At 42.8% G+C, this 18,629-nt stretch overlaps 1 protein-coding gene across 6 annotated transcripts in view; it reads right to left on the minus strand.

Annotated features, from left to right (window-relative positions):
• DCLK2 (doublecortin like kinase 2) overlaps positions 1-16,483 on the minus strand; it is an 84,819-nt gene extending 68,336 nt beyond the window's left edge. For all 6 annotated transcript variants that reach the window (XR_014159880.1, XR_014159881.1, XM_081875304.1 and 3 more), the window contains exon 1: positions 16,003-16,483. Coding sequence is in view for 4 of the 6 variants with exons in the window: in XM_081875304.1 (XP_081731430.1) it covers positions 16,003-16,429 (427 nt within the window). In the remaining 2 variants the exon portion in view is untranslated. The remainder of the gene's footprint in view (positions 1-16,002) is intronic.
• Between the last annotated feature and the right edge of the window lie 2,146 nt (positions 16,484-18,629).

An 18,629-nucleotide genomic window follows, 5' to 3' on the forward strand; every position in this document is an offset into this window, starting at 1 on the left:
CCCCCTCGTGTACCATAGCATTAACCACATTCTGGACACAACCATACCATAGCTGTCAACCGTCCCTTATTTGGCAGGAAACTCCCTTATCCCAGCGCCGTTTCCCGCTGCTGTTCCGGATTGATGATGTCCCTTAAATTTCCTGGGTTTCAAAGGAAGCAGCTCCTCTCCCTCGCTCCCTGCCGGCCAGGGAGGAGGGAGGCTCCAACTGTGTAGCTTGGCTGCGTTGCTCACCCACTAAGGAGTCTAAGAACGACTGGTGGGTGGAGCTTGCATGCCTTGTGCCGATCAAATCGGCAGCGTTGCCTGGGGACTCGCCTTTGCTCAGCGCTTCCCAGCAGAGAGGTGACGGTGGTTTTCCTTGCTGCATCCCCTTTGCCGGGTTGCTGTGCTGTGGGAACCACCACTTGAGGCTTCATTTGGCTGCTGGTTGACTAAAATCCCTTATTTTGGCTGCTGGTCCCTTATTTTCAAATCTGTAAGTTGACAGCTATGAACCCTACCCTCTCTGTTTGATAAACCAGGAGGGACGGGGGTTGAGGGGGCACATAGTCAGGTGCATTGTCACCAGCACCTTGTCTGCTTTGCATGCAGGATATCCCAGGTTCAATCTCCATCATCTCCAGGTTGGATTGGGAGAGTTTCCTTCCTGAAATCCAGGAGAGCACTGCCAGTCTAGAAAACTGAGCCAGATGGACCAACAATCTGACTCTGTTCCTGTTACAGATTTGCTTTCCATTTTAGAGATTTCATTCTTTTCTACCTGCTCCTTGCCTGGTGTAGCTGCAAGGCCCATAACTACTCTGAGCTCAACACCTGTATCGGCTTGAGATGCGCCTTTGGTGGAAGATTTGAGAGATACCTATCTCTCTGACCTGTTTTAATAAAGTTATTTCTTTCTATGCAATGGAAGTACATGGAAAAGTACTTGCGAAAGAAGATAAAAGGATTATGTTGAGCGATTTAGGTTTTTAAGAGTCACTTTCCCACACTGTTTTGAAACTTATAATAGGGTAGCATATGAAAACACAGATCAGATATAGATAGTAACCTGCTCCTCTGATTGCATCACATGATTTATTTATTTCAGTCTGTATCTCTTACACTCCCTAAGGTTCATGATGTGCAGCAAGTTTAAAAACAGACTGAAAAGTACTCTTAAGATTTAGAAGTTATAGAGAGGCAGGGTCTGCAGAAATCATCATTTGCAGTACCCGTTATAAAATGCAAAATACACAGACTCCAAAGATCATTTTGAGAACATTATCCTCACATTTACCATGTTAGCTTGAATGTGATTAAGTTCCAAGTTGGTCTTGAGTCTAATAGTCATGATGGGAGTTGCGAAAAGACAATGTCTACAAGGTATGAACACATTAGAGTTGCACAGTGTTTCCAAAGCTTAAAACTAGACCTTAGCTTACACTTAAAGTACCGTAATGTAGTAGGGAAATGCAAACCTTTGGAAATTTCAGCTTTTTAAGCCTCCACAAGATTACAGTGCTGCATTCTGCATTTTTTAGCAGTCATGTAAGGGTAGTTCCACACACAACACATTCAGTAGCTAAGCCCAGGTGCTACAGAAATATGAATGACAGCTGCCAAGTACACATCCATAAGAACTATTTACCTCTGCATCCGGTGAAAAAGGTTGCACAGGGCTTCTGTGAAAACAACTAGTCAAGAAGTGCTTCAAGTCTACCAGCTCAATGTCACTCATACAGCTACCCCAATTCAAGGTCAAAAGTTCTTTCAATTCCATTGTAAACATGCTTATATTATATATTCATTTTTAACCTTTTTGGCAGTAAGCATTGTCAGCTGTCTTTTAGTTCTCATAGTAGTACTTCATTCCTATTTACATACATAAATGCATTGCCTCTTTTAGCTGCCTTGCCTTCCAGCTTTTCTGCTTTTGTCAATATCTATGACATCACCGGCTAAACCTGTATGTTCTCAAATAGTCGCTTCACATACTCGGGCTCCCAAGTATATAAGCCACCAATTTAGCTCCTTGTGAAATCACTGCTTCAAAATATTCTGCAGATATTATCCATACCCACAAAAAAAATGTTTCAAAGAGAAGTTTCCACATATAAAGGGGTGGTTCCATTTTATTTGATGTTGTCATGTATATTATCATCACATGGACTGTCAGGTTTCACGCACATCTTGCCAACAAGCTTTGCATCCCAAAATACAGACATACAGTGGTACCTTGGCTTAAGTACTTAATTCATTCTGGAGGTCCGTTCTTAACCTGAAACTGTTCTTAACCTGAAGCACCACTTTAGCTAATGGGGCCTCCCACTGCCGCCGCGCTGCTGCTGCGTGATTTCTGTTCTCATCCCGAAGCAAAGTTCTTAACCCAAGGTACTATTTCTGGGTTAGCGGAGTCTGTAACCTGAAGCATATGTAACCTGAAGCGTATGTAACCCGAGGTACTACTGTATATTTTTGTTACCATAGAATAATGTAAACAATTGTAAAGATACAATCCTATACTTACTTGGGAGCAAGTCCCATTGAATTTGGTGAGGCTTACTTCTAAATAAATTTGTACAGGAATGTGCTAGAGAGTATTCTCTTATGTCTGTGTGTGCCTGAATTTAAATTTTCCTTATGCAATCTTTTTAATGTTTTTGTTTAAATCATTGCTCCTTTTTCTTGGTTTGCTTTTCTTTTATTCAAAAACCTCTGTTTGACATACAAAGTTTTGCTCAGACCTCTATGGATTGGATCCAGAGTTAGCTATGCTTAAAGCGAAAACCACTGAAAATCAATGCAACTTAAATTACTCATACTTAAATCCCAATGATTTATAGGTCTACTCAAAATGATGATGATGTCTGGATTCAACTCATTATGTTTGACATTACCAAAATAGCAAGTATTTTGCATTGGCCACAAACTCCTGCTTATAAATGCTACCAAACTGAAAGTAAAGAAAAGTGTAAGGTGTAAATGAGGGAGAAGCCCTGCTAGTGAGTCTGGAGACATAATGAAAGTTTAGAAACACATCAGAATGATCCCAAGAGGGAAAAGCAGTCAAGGTGACTTGGAAGACTCTTTGGACCATGATATCCATAATCACTGTATTTCCTGTGTATTTCCATTTCAAACAGCTCTGTCATTAGCAGTCCCCAAACATATCCTGAAACTACATAAGAACAGAAATGTCACTACATTGTCAGAAGCAGGGATGAATGAGAATTTCAATTTGGTATGCATTTAGAGCAGACTTTTATCAAATGTGCACGTTCTAAAACAATGTATGAACTGAAACAGAGCCACCCTTCAAAATTTGCACATATCTAAATTTGGTGATGCAGTTTGGCAAGTGAGCAATGTTGTGCAAAACTACATATATTAGGGTGAACATGTGCAGAAAAATTAATTTATTAGTGAAAATATCATACAAAAATCTCTTTTTTAAAATAAAAAACCCACAAATAGCTGCAAAATGTGGATGATTGAGTTTAGGATTGTGCACCTGTGAAACTGAGAAAACCAAAATTGACAGATCTTTCCATCCCGAATCAGAAGAAAAAGCAAACTTGGGTATCAATAGGACAATCACCTGACTCCAGATTGCACCCAGCAGTCCATCTTACATACTTAGCAGGCAATGTCCCAAGAGAAGTGTATCGGAAATCTAAGCAATGACTATTTGACACATTCTGAAAACTGTATGCCAACTATGTTGAACAACTCAGCAGATGTCAGGCAAATATCTGCCAAGCATATTGACATTTCAGCAATACTTTATGTTCAACAGTATGAAAGATTACTAAGGTATCTAAAAGGATTAACAGTTAATATCCTCTGTCAATGTCCAACCAATATGCACATCAACAACCCTACCACAGACGTGACACTATATTAACTGATATAGGTCTCAGAGGTGGATTTAGGGCAGTCTGACCGGTTGCACTCAGTGGCGAAGCTACCTGCTCCAGCACCGGGAGCGGCGTACATCCAGGGGCGTGGCTGGCACGCGTCCCAGGGGGCGTGGTGCACATCCTGGGGGCATGGTGTGCCACCCGCAGGGGGCGTGGCACGTGTTGGGGGTGCGCGATGAGCACTGAGTGTCCTGGGCGCGGGGGCGATGTCACCTCCCCGGATGGTACCCAGGGCGAACTGCCCCCACCTTCATCCTCCAGCACTGCACTAGGAGCCAACCCTATAGAGCACTGCGTAGTGAACTGAGCAGAATGGAAGGTGAGCAGCAGAGAGGAAAATGAATTTTGGCTTCATGCAGAGCACCGTTGAAATTTGATAGACCAAAATCTGTCCCTGTAAGTCTAGCAATCAAATAATAGACAACTGTTACCAAAGCTACAGTGATAGTTGAACAATGTAAAGGAGTTATGAAGGAAAGTCAGCACTAGTGGTAACAAAACATCTAGGTCACAACCCTATTCCTACATATGTGGGGTTAAGCACCATTGAACTCAGTTATACTTATTTCTAAGAACAGTGCAATCCTATATGGTTTGAGCATAGTCCCCCAAACATATCCTTTCTATCTGTGGGTGAGATTAATTAAAATGGATTAATATGCATGGGTGACAATAAAGTTGCCCAATTTTTTAAATGTAGTAATTTCTCAGTAATAATAGTTCAGATGCATAAATCTACTTGACGCCATGCATGCCAAAGCACTTTTGGACAGAATTTTACACATTCTAGGCCCTGTAGAGAAAGTAAAGTGATAATTAAGAAGGAATGCTGAAATGATTGTCCATCATTTTATAAGCCAGAGTGCTTGGATTTAAGACAGACTGGTTCCATTAATGCTTATAGGGCTAAGTTTACAAAAATCCAAGCATTTAAGTTTAAATGGATTGTAGCGAGTACTCAGTTAATTATATTTATTTCCAAATGGTACTTAGCTGTTATTTATATGAAAGCACCTTGGAACACGCATCTGTGAGACCTTAAAAATTTGCAACTAAGCTGAAAAATAAGATAAAAATGGGAAGAAAAAACTTTAATAAGGTTTATTCAATTGTATTTATTATCACATTTGTTTCAGTTACATGCATTAAGAGCCTTCGAATTTGCAAGGCTCTCCTAGTAGTATTCAACTCTGAAACATTGTAAACAGCTGACTTGCTTGGATAAGCTAGCAAGTCAAATCCTCATGGGACAGGTTAAGAGAAGTGCAAATTACGATAATCACATAAAGCAGGATTGCAGCCCTTTTCACCTTGGAAAAAAGGCCAGGCTGATATTTCAGACATAAGTGTAAACTATGAAAAGACATAACTATCTGAAGCTGCAATCCTATACCCAGTTCCCTGGGACTTACTTTTGAGTAGCTATGTGCTGAGGATTGCACCAACAATTTTATCACCTCCGAAACAGGTGACTGTGTTAGTTTATACTGTAAAAGGAAATTGCTAGCATTTGCTTCCTTTCCCCGCCCCCATACTATAGAATACAAATATTTTGTTATGCTCCAAGGGAAACCTGCTTATTCATGACCATATTTTATATATCTTGTACACATAAAAACACTGAATTTTATTATATAGTTTATTACGCAGTAGATGCTGTAGTCTGCATAAACATTCCAGTGGTTTTTAAACATATGATTTTAATCTCAAAGGTTCTTCACTTTCAGAACAAAAAACAAAACAAAAAAACCCTGATGCTGCACTTATTAATTCCCCTCAGAAAGCTAACATCAATTTGCAGAAATAATTTCTCTCTTGGGCTATACTCAACATTTATGCTTTTGCTAATGAAATATTTTTATGCATTGGTTACACTGGGTTCAATGATGCTAAGAAATGTGTTATAGGCTTGCAAGGCAAATTTAAGCATGGCAGATGATTTAGCCATACATTTCAAATAAACAAGTGTTATCTTCAAATAGGAGATGAAAGGTCCTCAGTGCAAACCTATTTAGATATTAGTTTGTTATGGTTCCCGTTTCCAAAATCTCTCATTAAGTGATGTTTTTCTATCTACCACTCATATACATTTACAATTTGCTGGAGAACTAGTAAGCTTTTGTATATGAGTGTTTGCAAAAGTTAGGTTTTAGATTAGGAAAGCCATTATCCACTTACATCATTACTGTGAACAATATCCGAAAGTGCCACATGAAGCAATATGCTTGTAGAAAGTAAACAAACAATATTCGAATGTGTCCCCTTTAAATAAGTAAAGTGCACAAATTTGACACTCACATGTCAACTATGGGTATTATATGGACTCAAATATGTACTAAGGTTCAAGACAAAACCAAGTACAGTGGTACTTTGGTTTACGAACTTAATCCATTCCAAAAGTTCATTCTTAAACCAAAGTGTTCTTTCCCATAAAAGTGGGGGACTCAATTTACAAATGGAACACATTCAACAGGAAGCTGAACATGTTCTGCTTCCAAGGCAGAACAAGTTCACAAACCAAAACACCTACTTCTGGGTTTACAGCGTTCTTAATCCAAGTTGTTCATAAACTAAGCTGTTCTTAAACCAAGGTAGCACTGTTTGAGAACTACAGAACTAGTAGTGTACTAATAATACACTGTTAGTAACCATCTGAAATGAGCCAGACTATCCCGAAGGAGTGCCTGCCATTCTGTTGAAGCATTCTGGCAGAAATATGAAGATGTTGACAGTTTGATATTTACAATGCATATATATCAGCTAAAGATGTAGGATGATGCTGGCAGATTTTGACTAACGTCTTTTTATGCAGTGATATAGCTACAGACAAATAAATCAATTTTGAGATGTTATACAATCTTTGTTCCTACCACCTGCCCCTATGATTAGAATATTTACATATTGACTCCCTTTCCTGCACCAAGAGGATTGTATTCAGTGACATGAGGTATTCCAGAGTTCCACCGTAAAGAAAATATATATATATTCAGGAACATTGCTGGCTTTTATTCATCCATACAATATGGCATCCTATAAAGAGTATGGATTAGAAAAGTATTGTGGTTTCTGAAAATGAGGGAGAAACAGAAACAAGTGTCTCAACCATACTGCATATGACTCGTCAGGCAAAAATTAATGTCACTAACACTAGGGAGTTTCTTGTCAAAAATATTGTGATGCCATCTGCCACTGAATTAAACATTAGGAGCATCTTACGACAAAGAGTGAAAGTTGCCAATGGAGGTATGCTAATGTTCTAGTAACACAACCACTTTGAAACAATCCTTGCACTTCACTCCCAATATAAATCATGCACATACAAATGACTGACCCTCAACATTCGCAAGACATGACTCTATTCAGACCTGTTTTAAATTGAGCAGAATGTCAACTAGTTATTCTTGCTGGTTTCCATCTTTAGTAACACGGTGCTTCATCATAATATGCCAGCACATGAGGATGTTAAGTAGTCTAGAGAAACATACACAATACTTCTGGAAACACCATCTGAAGTAAAAACAATTTTTTTGAAACATATATCATCCCACTTTCATCATCTCATTGTCATCTTTAAAGCTTCAGGCTGTGCTTACACAATGAGTTCCTTCTGCTTAAAGAAGCCACTTCAATCGCTTAACAATCAAACTCTTATATTGTACAAGATTTAAGGAACAGGAACACACATTTCTCCTTAAATATCTTGCCTGTTCATCTCTTCATTTTCTCTCTTGAGTTTCTTTAAGATTTATTAAATGGCCAAGCTACCCTAAGCAGAAGGCTTTAACAACAACAGCAGCAGCAACAACAACAACAGCAGCAGCAACAACAACAATTAATAATATGCATATTATGCATAGACCGTAGCATCACTGTAGTCCTCAATGCCACACACTTGCTGCAGAAATGTAAAGATGTTTTGCTTTGCCATGTTAACATGATTATATTTTTCCCTCGTCAACCAGCAGAAATACTAACATACTTCTTTTTCTCTCTATAAGTAGACTGTTTCTAACAAGAACATAAGAAAAGTAATAATAATAATAATAATAATAATAATAATAAATTTTATTTATATCCTGCCCTCCCCAGCCGAAGCCGGGCTCAGGGCAGCTAACAACAATAAAACAGTACAACAGTACAACACAACACAACAATCTCAAATCATTCATTATAAAACTGGTTCAACTCAAACCAGTGGCAACCATTGGGCCAGAGCTCCGAGAAGATTGCCGAAGGAGGGAGTCAGGCTGTGCCCTGGCCAAAGGCCTGGTGGAATAGCTCTGTCTTGCAGGCCCTGCGGAAAGATGTCAAGTCCCGCAGGGCCCTAGTCTCTTGTGACAGAGCGTTCCACCAGATTGGAGCCACAGCTGAAAAAGCCCTGGCTCTAGTTGAGGCCAGCCTAACCTCTCTGCGGCCTGGGACCTTCAAGATGTTTTTATTTGAAGATTGCAAGTTTCTCTGTGGGACATACCAGGAGAGGCGGTCCCGTAGGTACGAGGGTCCTAGGCCGTATAGGGCTTTAAAGGTTAAAATCAGCACCTTAAACCTGATCCTGTACTCCACCGGAAGCCAGTGCAGCTGGTACAGCACCGGGTGAATGTGATCTCGCACTGAGGACCCTGTAAGGAGTCTGGCCGCGGCATTCTGCACCCGCTGGAGTTTCTGGGTCAGTCTCAAGGGCAGCCCCACGTAGAGCGAGTTACAATAATCCAGTCTGGAGGTGACCGTCGCGTGGATCACAGTGGCTAGGTCAGGGCGAGAGAGGTAAGGAGCCAACTGCTTAGCTTGGCGGAGATGAAAAAACGCCGCCTTTGTTATAGCTGCAATCTGCGCCTCCATGGAAAGGGAGGTGTCGAAGATTACACCCAAACTCTTAACGGACGGTGCTGACACTAATTGCGCCCCCGCAAGAGATGGGAGTTGCCCCCCCAATCCCATATCGTCCCGTCCCAGCCACAGGACCTCTGTCTTCGAAGGATTTAGCTTCAACTGGCTCCCATGTAACCATCCAGCCACAGCTTCCAAACATCTGATCAGTGTGTCTGGGGCCAAGTCAGGATGGCCATCCATCAACAGATAGAGTTGGGTGTCATCAGCATACTGATGGCAACCCAGCCCAAAACTCCAGACAAGCTGGGCGAGGGGGCGCATAAAGATGCATAAAGTATACGGGATTAGACCTATGGGTCAGCCAGTATGAGTCAATACACTACTTAGTTATCAGGGTTAGAATCATCCTTAAAGCAGAAACAAGAGACTCCTGTAGCATTTTAAGGACTGATAAATTACTGTAATTATTTATTAAACTTATTAGTTGCTTTTCTTACAAAAGCAGCTCAAAGTGGCTTACAACAGCAAAGCAACAAGCACATACATTAAAAACACCATAAAACAAACCAAAACAAAAATAATATTGAAGGCAATCGTGTTCGTAGAAGGTGGGATTAAAGCATTCCTTTCCTTCAAGGAGGCCGCAAAAAATTAAAAGCCTGATGGGAAATGTTGCTTGGCACCTCAAGATATGAAATGATGGCATGAGCTTTTCCCACTTTATCAGATGCTACAAGATACAAGCCCTTGCACTGCCATTATCTACAATGTAGAACTCATTAGAAACACTCTCCCACACCCCAGCCAGAAAAACAGCTAGTGTTTCCTATTGAAAGCTACAATAACAGTTTTTATTGATTTTTGAGACTGTTGCAGTGTTGACTGCAGCAGTTCTGCTTTCACAGCTCTCAGAGTTCCCTTTCTATTTTCAGTACCCCAAGAGATACACCTGTCTGAGCAGTGAAGCTTTAAGGACAGTCAAAATATTTCCTTCCTTAGACTAGGAATTATGTATCAAAACATATACTGAAATTTAGTTTTCCTACAGGATACAAATGTTTTTAAGATCTCATACTTTCTGAGTTTGCAGGATGCAAGAGAATGTTCCTAGAAAATAGCACTAATTTTGCTCATATGTATTTTTTTCTTGATCACCCCAAGATAATCCCCTACATGAAACTTACAACTAAGCTCCCACATTCAAAGCGTATAATAGTCAAACTTTTACTACCTTATTTGTTACTTCAGAGGCAAGTCAACTGCTGGTTTCTTTTTAAGGAGGTTATCATGTCTTTTCACCAGTTAGAAGACAGATTCATGACAGTTTAAACTAGTGTCCAGTCATTTTAACAGGACTGAAAGCTGTTTGTGACCAACAAAGCAGCACACATTAGATCTGAATATGAATTAATGATGTGCACAAGTTGTGAGCGACAATATGCCAAATCTGTCAGTCTAATAAGTAAGTATTTAATTGGTCCCAAAGTATTTTTCCACCCTCCTCTTGACTAATGAGTATCAGAACAACCTTTTCTTGTTAAAATATGAAATAATGCTTCATAGTACTACTACTCATTAGAGAAAAGAAATTTCCCCATATGGCTTATCAATATGCCTGTTTTTAATGGCGTTCATCCATGCATTTGATGTCTCTACAGATGCCAAGTATATTGGCAGATCATAGTACTAGTGAATTAAGACTGAGACATGAAATCTACATGACATTTTCTTAGGTTATCAGAAATATCTCATAACTTGGGAAATTGCCCCTTTGCCCAAAAGAACCACTTAGGGATAGGATACAAGAATAGACGTTTAATCAAAATCTGCATATAAAGAAAATCACTAACAATCCACGTAGGAAGTGAGGATCACAGTATCTGGAATGAAAAGGCATTGTTGCACATTTCTTTCTAACCTATTCAACTTATTATGACAATATCCAATTGCAACATGTTAAAGTTAACTATAAAAAAGATGAAGCAATTGCTTTACCATTGCAACCATTAGAGTAAAATATAAAGGAAGGTACTTTTATTGCAAATATTCTATTTGCAGATAAATATGTACATTAGATTAGGTGTGAGTTGAGTGGTTAATGTGCCTTACAAATGGCCATTGTGTACATTCAGTACACCTCATGGAATGTGACATAATCTGTCCATGAGGAGAAAATTATGCATGTTTTATTGTCAATATACATGTTCCGCAACTATTGTTGAAGAATGTGCATATTATTTTCAAGAAATACACCCTTTGCTTCTATCTCTAGCTCAGAAGTAGGGCTGGTTTTCAACATTGCAATATATCACTATATCTAAAATAAGGAAGGAACTACACAGAGGCGAACAGGACAATGTCCTGGCAACTGCTACTACTTAAGGGTCTAAAACTGATAAATGATGATATTATCAATCATCTCATGGTCACTTTCAGCAGCAGGCAAGCCAAAATGCATCCAAATGAGACTTTTGGTTTCGGGCTTAGCTACCAAATGGTGGTATAGAGGACAAAGTACCTGCCACCATCGCAAGGCAGCACAGGCCACCACTACTGACAACACCATGACAAGGCCTTGCAGGCTGTCACCACTTTTGCCACTACCACAGGGTCTTATAGGCCACCACCAAGACAAGGCCTCTTAGGCTGCTGCTGCATCTGCCACCACCGCCCACTGCTGTGGGAAGGCTTCACAGGCTGCTGATTATTGTGCCGCTACTGCCAGGCTGCTACTGCTTCTGCCTCCCACCCTGGCCATTTCTGATTCTGCTGCCACCAAGCTGCTTCTGCTACCTAGCAGGCCTGCTGGCAGTCTGACAGTCCCAGATTATTTGTATTCACTATGACTCATCTCTGTACTTTGGACTGTCCTGAATACCACCAAGTATACCAAAAGTCCTCTTCGGATGCATTTTGACTTGCCTGCTGATGAAACTGAGTGTGTGATGATTAATAATATTGTCATTTATCCATTTAGACCCCTAAGTAGTAGCAGTTGCCAGGACATTGTCCTGTTCGCCTCTGTATAGCTCCATCCTTATTTCAGACATTGTGGTAGATTGCAATATTTAGCTGGTGATATTGTGAGGTTTAGCTGATGATAACATTGCAGTGTTTAATTGGTAAAGGTAAAGGTAAAGGTAAAGGGACCCCTGACCATTAATTAGGTCCAGTTGTGGCCGACTCTGGGGTTGCGGCGCTCATCTAGCTTTACTGGCCGAGGGAGCCAGCGTACAGCTTCCGGGTCATGTGGCCAGCATGACTAAGCCACTTCTGGTGAACCAGAGCAGCACACGGAAACACCGTTTACCTTCCTGCCGGAGCGGTACCTATTTATCTACTTGCACCTTGATGTGCTTTCGAACTGCCAGGTAGGCAGGAACAGGGATTGAGCAACGGGAGCTCACCCCACCGCGGGGATTCGAACTGCCGACCTTCTGATTGGCAAGTCCTAGGCTCTGTGGTTTAACCCACAGCACCACCTGTGTCCCAGTTTAGTTGGTGAGTTATTTTGATGTTGAAAACCAGATATCACCTAGCCCTTACACACATTGTGATTCACAATATATTGCCAGCTCAAATATTATGAAACAATTAGCACAATGTGAACTTTAAACCAGTTTTGGATGATATTTTGATATATTGCCCAGCCCTACTCAGAAGTAGGCAACCTGTTGCTGGAAGGCAGTCAACCATCTAACTCTGTGTTACTTGTAGTGTGCCTTCCTGCTGACCTAAAACATTGTGCAGCTGTTCCTGCTGAGAGAGGTGGGGGAAGATTTGACCCTCCTCTCTCCTTCTAAGCAGTGATGAAAAAGAAACAGGATTGCAGATACAGTCACATCTGCATTCATAGTGGGACTCTGTTTACATGCACTTGCACATACATCTTATGTATAATAAAAATGTAACTGCACTGAAGGATTTGTAGTGCTGCATCACAATCCTTGATTTGCATGTAGTCAATGGTGTAGTCTCCATTGGAGGATTTCTCATACCTCATCACAACCCTCAATTTGCATGAAGTTGGGGCTGGGTAGGGAAGCGAGAGAGAAGGTGTGTTGAAACAACAGCAGAGGCTGTGGAAGAGGAGTAAGAAGCGAGGGTCACTGAGAAGGGGAAAGTGATGGCTTAAAACGACAGTAGAAATACAATTTCATGCATTGTATTTTACTCCTGGTATTATGTGTCATATTCAACATGAAGTTCCAGAACAGGTTTTTAACAAACACACACTCATCTAGGAACAACATCCAACAACTGAACTCGGCCTTCTCTAACTGAACAAGTCAATTGACAGGCTTGCTTTCGATATTCTGTTCATCTTAAAGATACAATAACATGTATCACTCCAGGGTGTGTGCGCAAAGGGCTGCTACAGAAAAGGAGTACGGGGTGGACCAAGTGCAAGGGAAAGTTTAAAAAGGAAGGAGGAGGTAGGTGGGTAAAAGGGGATGGATGTGATAATGGTGTTTGTGCAAAGGGGCTGCAGAATGGGGTTGGGAAGGTGGAAAGGGAGCTCAGTAGTTGCATGGAGTCGAAAGGGGAGGCTCTAGGGGCTTAATGTGGAAGGAGTGACAGGGGGAATAAGAGAGAGTAGGGGCACAGCCCCTAGCGTGCGTGCATGCATGCATGTGTGTGTGTGTATATACATATACACACAAACAGAGTTTCCATCCATATCCAGACTGTATATGACTGTATATGAGCAAACAGCATGCTTCTTGAAGAGTATATATGTTGACTGGCGAATGACCATATTGCCCAGAGAATGCACAAAATGCTGTCACATTATGCACATTCCCCAAGGCCTGTTGGAGACTGTGTATATTGACTGGGAAATGTGCATAATTTGCTTCTAATGGACAGACTATTTGTACATTCTCCACGTGGCATGATTTATGTACACATTCCCCAGTTATACACATTAACTACTCAGCTCAGCTGACCCCATATGATAGATCTGCACACACCTCTTTGACTCAAGGTAACACTTCAAGCATTTGATGAAAAAGACTGAAGTCCACTAAAATTCATGCTATAATAAATTGGTTAGTCTTTAAGTTTTGTAGTCATTCCTCATAAGTATGAGTAAAATCTCCCATGCAGAAAGGGTAATCTACATTTAGTAATGCACTAAGACCACAATCCTAAATACAATTACATTTGTCTTAGTGGGTCTTACTTTTGAGTAACCATGCATGGGATTGCATTTTTTTAAAAAAATCTTCCCAAATTATAAAGGCTCTTAGAACACAATCAAAATTCTGACTGTCATTTCTAGAGTTGAAACAAAATGTTTTACTAGCCAATTGTTCAAGCAAACAAATACCTGTATAGTGTTTGAGCAAGCTTCCAAGGTGAGAGCTCAGCAAAAGCAAGAAAGGAAGAGAATGATGTAGGAGTTCAAGAACTGAAGAGTAGGTGGACTTTTCCAGTTATTAGGCAGCAGTCTTGTCACTTGCATCTGATTTCCCTTTAAAAATCTACAAACACACCTCCTTTCACCATAGTCATGCAGACTGCTTACTCGGTTACATTAGAGGAATGTTTGTCAAACAGTGGGCCAGGGACCCCCATTGGCCATCACTGTACTTCTGAGTAGGTCATAGTTCTGCAGCCCGTCTCCCCCATGGCCATGCTGTTGCCCTTTAATTGATAGATGCCAGCACCAACAGATTGCTGACCATTTGTCTGACCAATGGACTACGATGAAGTTATATGGGCAACATGATGAGAAAGAAACCCTACTTTGAAATCCAAAAATTATTCATAGTTAAGGACCTGAGGAACATAGAGGTGGATTGCATGCCCATTGCCTGTATCCTTATTTGGGCATGCCAGAATTATTTTTTAAAATTATATTATAATTATATTTATTTATAATCATATTGTAAAAAACATAGGAGTAGCAGCTCAATAACAGCTATAAAATAGGACATGTGCACTTTACAGAGTACTATGGCAACTGAGTCATCAACAATGATAAACTAACAATGTCGGTGCCAAACTGGTACAAGATAATTTGATACTGACTTTTAGTTCACCAATTCCAGGTGTTGTTTAGTTTTAAATCTGAAAGCCTTTATTCTATACTGTGCATGAGGCCCTTGAGCATACTTTCCAGAAGAAGAATCTTGCCTAGGCCAAAAGCTTGCATATTTAATTTGCCCAATAATGGTCAGTTTTAATGTCATTGGTTTCATACATGGCAAGCCTTATGGGTATATAAAAAGCTGCATAAATGTACTGCAAGGATCAACATACAAGTGTGTAGCTTTGGACTAAGTATATAAATTGGACATTACCTTCCTAATTCCCTTTGGAACCAGAATATAAACAAGGCATCCTTATGTTTTTGTTATGTTTTGCAGTTCCATATACAAAGTAGCGAAATGAGAATGAAGTACCAAATAACCATTTTACCTACGATACTTTATGCTACATAGAATTACAATAACGATTCCCTGCCCACCACCAAATATATTTCATATATATTTGTAGCCTCTTGCTCAACAAGCTTTCCTAAAACAGTATGTATCTACTTGTATCGGTCCTTTAAAAAGGTCCAATGTGTACTGTGTGCAAAAAATAAAATAAAAAAAAATAAATGATGGTACTGGAAGGGAATGAGTTTAGGGATCAGCAGTTAATTCTGAAATTTAATTTGATTTGAAGCCTACCATTACTATTTGTGCAACATGCAAAACTAGAACGACTCAACCTGGAAGACTGAATGTTGACTATACCATGCATATATACATACACCATACACAAGATTTCCAACACTTGTTTTTTTTAGACCCCAGCTGTTTTCACAAGTGATGCTAAGCTCGTTTTTCTCCATCTCTACACACACCTGCATTGCTCTGGTGACCTTTTAAACACACAGGCACTCAAATTTTAGATCAAGGGAGTGATGTATGGGAAAGGTGGGGTTATTTTTCGGCTCTTTTATGCCTTCTCAGCTAAGGAGCCTGCTGCAGATCACCTGATGACCATTTATAGCTGCATACATCCCAGACCATTCAAGAGCAGGAGTGCCTATCCAGATCGAGTGGGTGTGTGCAAGCATGGGAACCTCGGAGCCAGAGAGCAGCCTCGCTCATTAACAGAGGCAAATGAGCATCAGCTGGAACAGGGTGACATCATCCAGAAATCGTGGGTAACAGCAAGAGATCTGTTGGAGACACTTGTGAAAACGCCCCCTGACGACCGAGTAGGTCTTCCCCGCCCCACTTGGGCGCAGGTGTTTCGTGCTCCTGCTTACCGTCCACCAGCTCGTCCAGGTTGGAGAGTTTCCGGCTGCCGTCGATGGTGTAGATGGTGCGGACGCCCTGGGGAAGGTTGACATTGTCCGACAGAGACCTGGTGAGCTCGACCAGGAGGGCGTCGAAGGAGCGGAAGCGGTCGCTGGAGATGGGGTAGACCAAGCCCTTGAAGTACTTGTCTCCATTGCGGTAGAAGCGCGCCTTCTTCGCCTTCTTCTCGGAGCTGAGGGCCTGCAAGGTGCGCGTGCGGTAGAAGCTGCAGTGGGCGCTGTGCGCGGGGCTGGGGATGAGCCCGTTCCCTTTGGGGCCCGAGCTGCTGCTGCAAGTGGAGCTGCCCCCTCCGCCGCGGCGGGAGCTCGAGCGCTGCTGCCTTTTGTCCCTCTCCTCGAAATGCTCCAACTCAATGTTCCTCCGCGGGCTGGCCATTGGAGAGCCGTGTCGCCCACACCGCAGCCCAATACAGTATCAACCCCCCCCCCTCGCAAGCGGCACCCCCTCCCTCCACTCCCCACCTGAAGCCTCCACACGCGCCCTGCCCAAAGAGACGCCCGCCCGCGCGCGAGGGGAGCCTTTACCTCAGCATCCCGCCAAAAAAAAAAGAGGGCGGGAGACTGCGGTCCCTCAGAGGCTGGGCGTTAGGAAGAAGCAGCCGCCTTCATCCAAGCAGGAGCAGCAGCAGCTGTAGCTGTAGTAGCGCCAAGCTGTGCCGGGGACTCCGTGCCCATGAGGGGAGGGAGGGGAGAGAGAGGAGAGGCAGCAGGTCGCCCTCTTAAGTCACGCGCGCGCAGGCACCACCACGCATCCCTCGCGCCCTCTCGCAGAGCCCCTGCTCAGCACCTCCCGCCTCGGGGACGCCCGTCATGAGCCGCTGAGAGGCCGCCAAGCCTCCAGGCTGCTCCCATTCAGCCTTAGGCGCGCGCCCGCCTCGGGAAAAGCGGTGCTGGGAGGCAGAGAGAGAGAGAGAAAGGACGCCGCTGGCCGCGTCCCACCCTCAGTCAGTCGGCTCGGAGCTACTGAGGAGAGAGGCCAGCGCGCCCCCGCCCCCCTCTCCAGAATCCCCAACTAAAGACGATGCGCTAAGGGAGGGGGGAGAACCCACCCACAAAGAGGACGCCTTTCTGCAGGGCGCCTAAGCTATCCAAATCCCTCCTGCCCTGCCGCCGCTGCTGCTCCAAATGCATCCGCGCGCCCGCGAAGGCGCATGCACAACCCCGCCGGCAGCCGTAGCCGGGCTGATCTCCCGGGCGATAAAACAGCGCCGCACTGTAGCGTCAGGCTCTTAAGAGGGGTGCGGCGGTGCCGCCGGGCTGGAGAAAAATAAATAAAGGAAAGCAAAAGGAAACAGGCTTCCCCTCCTCGCCCGCTTCCTTTCCTGTGCCGGCAACCTCTTCGGAAGCCAAGCGCAGAGAATCCAACAGGAGGAGCAGGCGGCGGCTGCAACCCGGCCAATGTGCACTAATAGCAATGCAGTATGTGATGTGACAGAGGCAAGGGGAAGTGGCTGCTGGGTCCTAGAGCGACTCGGGTTCTCAGCCATCGCAGCTCTTCAAGGCAGTTTCTGGTTGCCCAAGCTGCATTGTGAATCCCGTTATGCACTGAGTGAGCCCGATCAGGGAGCTCAGAAAGGAACGCAGCAAGCTGGCTTCTATCGAGTCAGCCCCACTGATCCATCTTGATTGGTATTTTGCACAGTGACGGGCAGCCTGGTTTCCAGGCAGGGAATCTTTCCCAGCCCTGCCAAGGATTGAACCCCCGGACCTTCTGCAGGCAAAGCACATTCTCTACCATCTACTGCTAAGTATGCTTATAAATGCAACATCCATATGCATCTTCGGGATTTTACTTAATGGTTTTTAAATATGTGCTAAGTTTAATAGCCCCTCAATCAATATTCCATTTTGATGCCACAACTAGAGACTGCCATATTTAGAGCCACAAACTACCTGCTACTTTAGCCACATTCCTTATCATAGGAGCCAATTCCTAGGAGCAGAGATCCCTTTGGCCCCCAATAAAATATTTGAGGGGGCTACCCCCTCCAAACTGATGGGCATTGCCATTCAAGTGTGTGTGTGTGTGTGTGTGTGTGTGTGTGCGCGCGCTGCATCATGTGATCCATTATGTGGGCTGGGGTTTCCTAGACCAGACCAATGTTTTATTCAAGTTGGTACCCCTGCTCCTTATTGTTTCCATTTTATTGTTTCATTGTTTCCATTTGGAAATAGACAACAGCTTGTCTAAAGAAAACAGGTGTGTTATCATTCACATAATATATTACTAGATTCTATGAACAAAGGTCTTAATCCTCTGCCACTACAGGGATGACAGACTTGAACCCTAAAAACACTCCAAGCTTCCATCCCTTGTGCATAGTGACTGTGGAGTAAGTCCACTGAACTCACTTTGCTTCTCCATAAAGATGCCTGGGACTGGGGTGCACATTGAATGAGAATGGCATAATACTTTGGATGACCTTGACTAGCACAAAGGTGGCAAGATTGGAATACTAACATTCCTAACTCATGACAAACGAATACAGATTGTATTTGTTGTTGTTTTCAAATGTGGCTAGAAACGCCCCAGGTCTGGGGGAGATTGTTACCAGAGCCCAAGTGCTAAAGGGGAA

Source organism: Podarcis erhardii (assembly GCF_964252035.2).
Source record: "Podarcis erhardii genome assembly, chromosome: 9".
Taxonomy (NCBI): domain Eukaryota; kingdom Metazoa; phylum Chordata; class Lepidosauria; order Squamata; family Lacertidae; genus Podarcis; species Podarcis erhardii.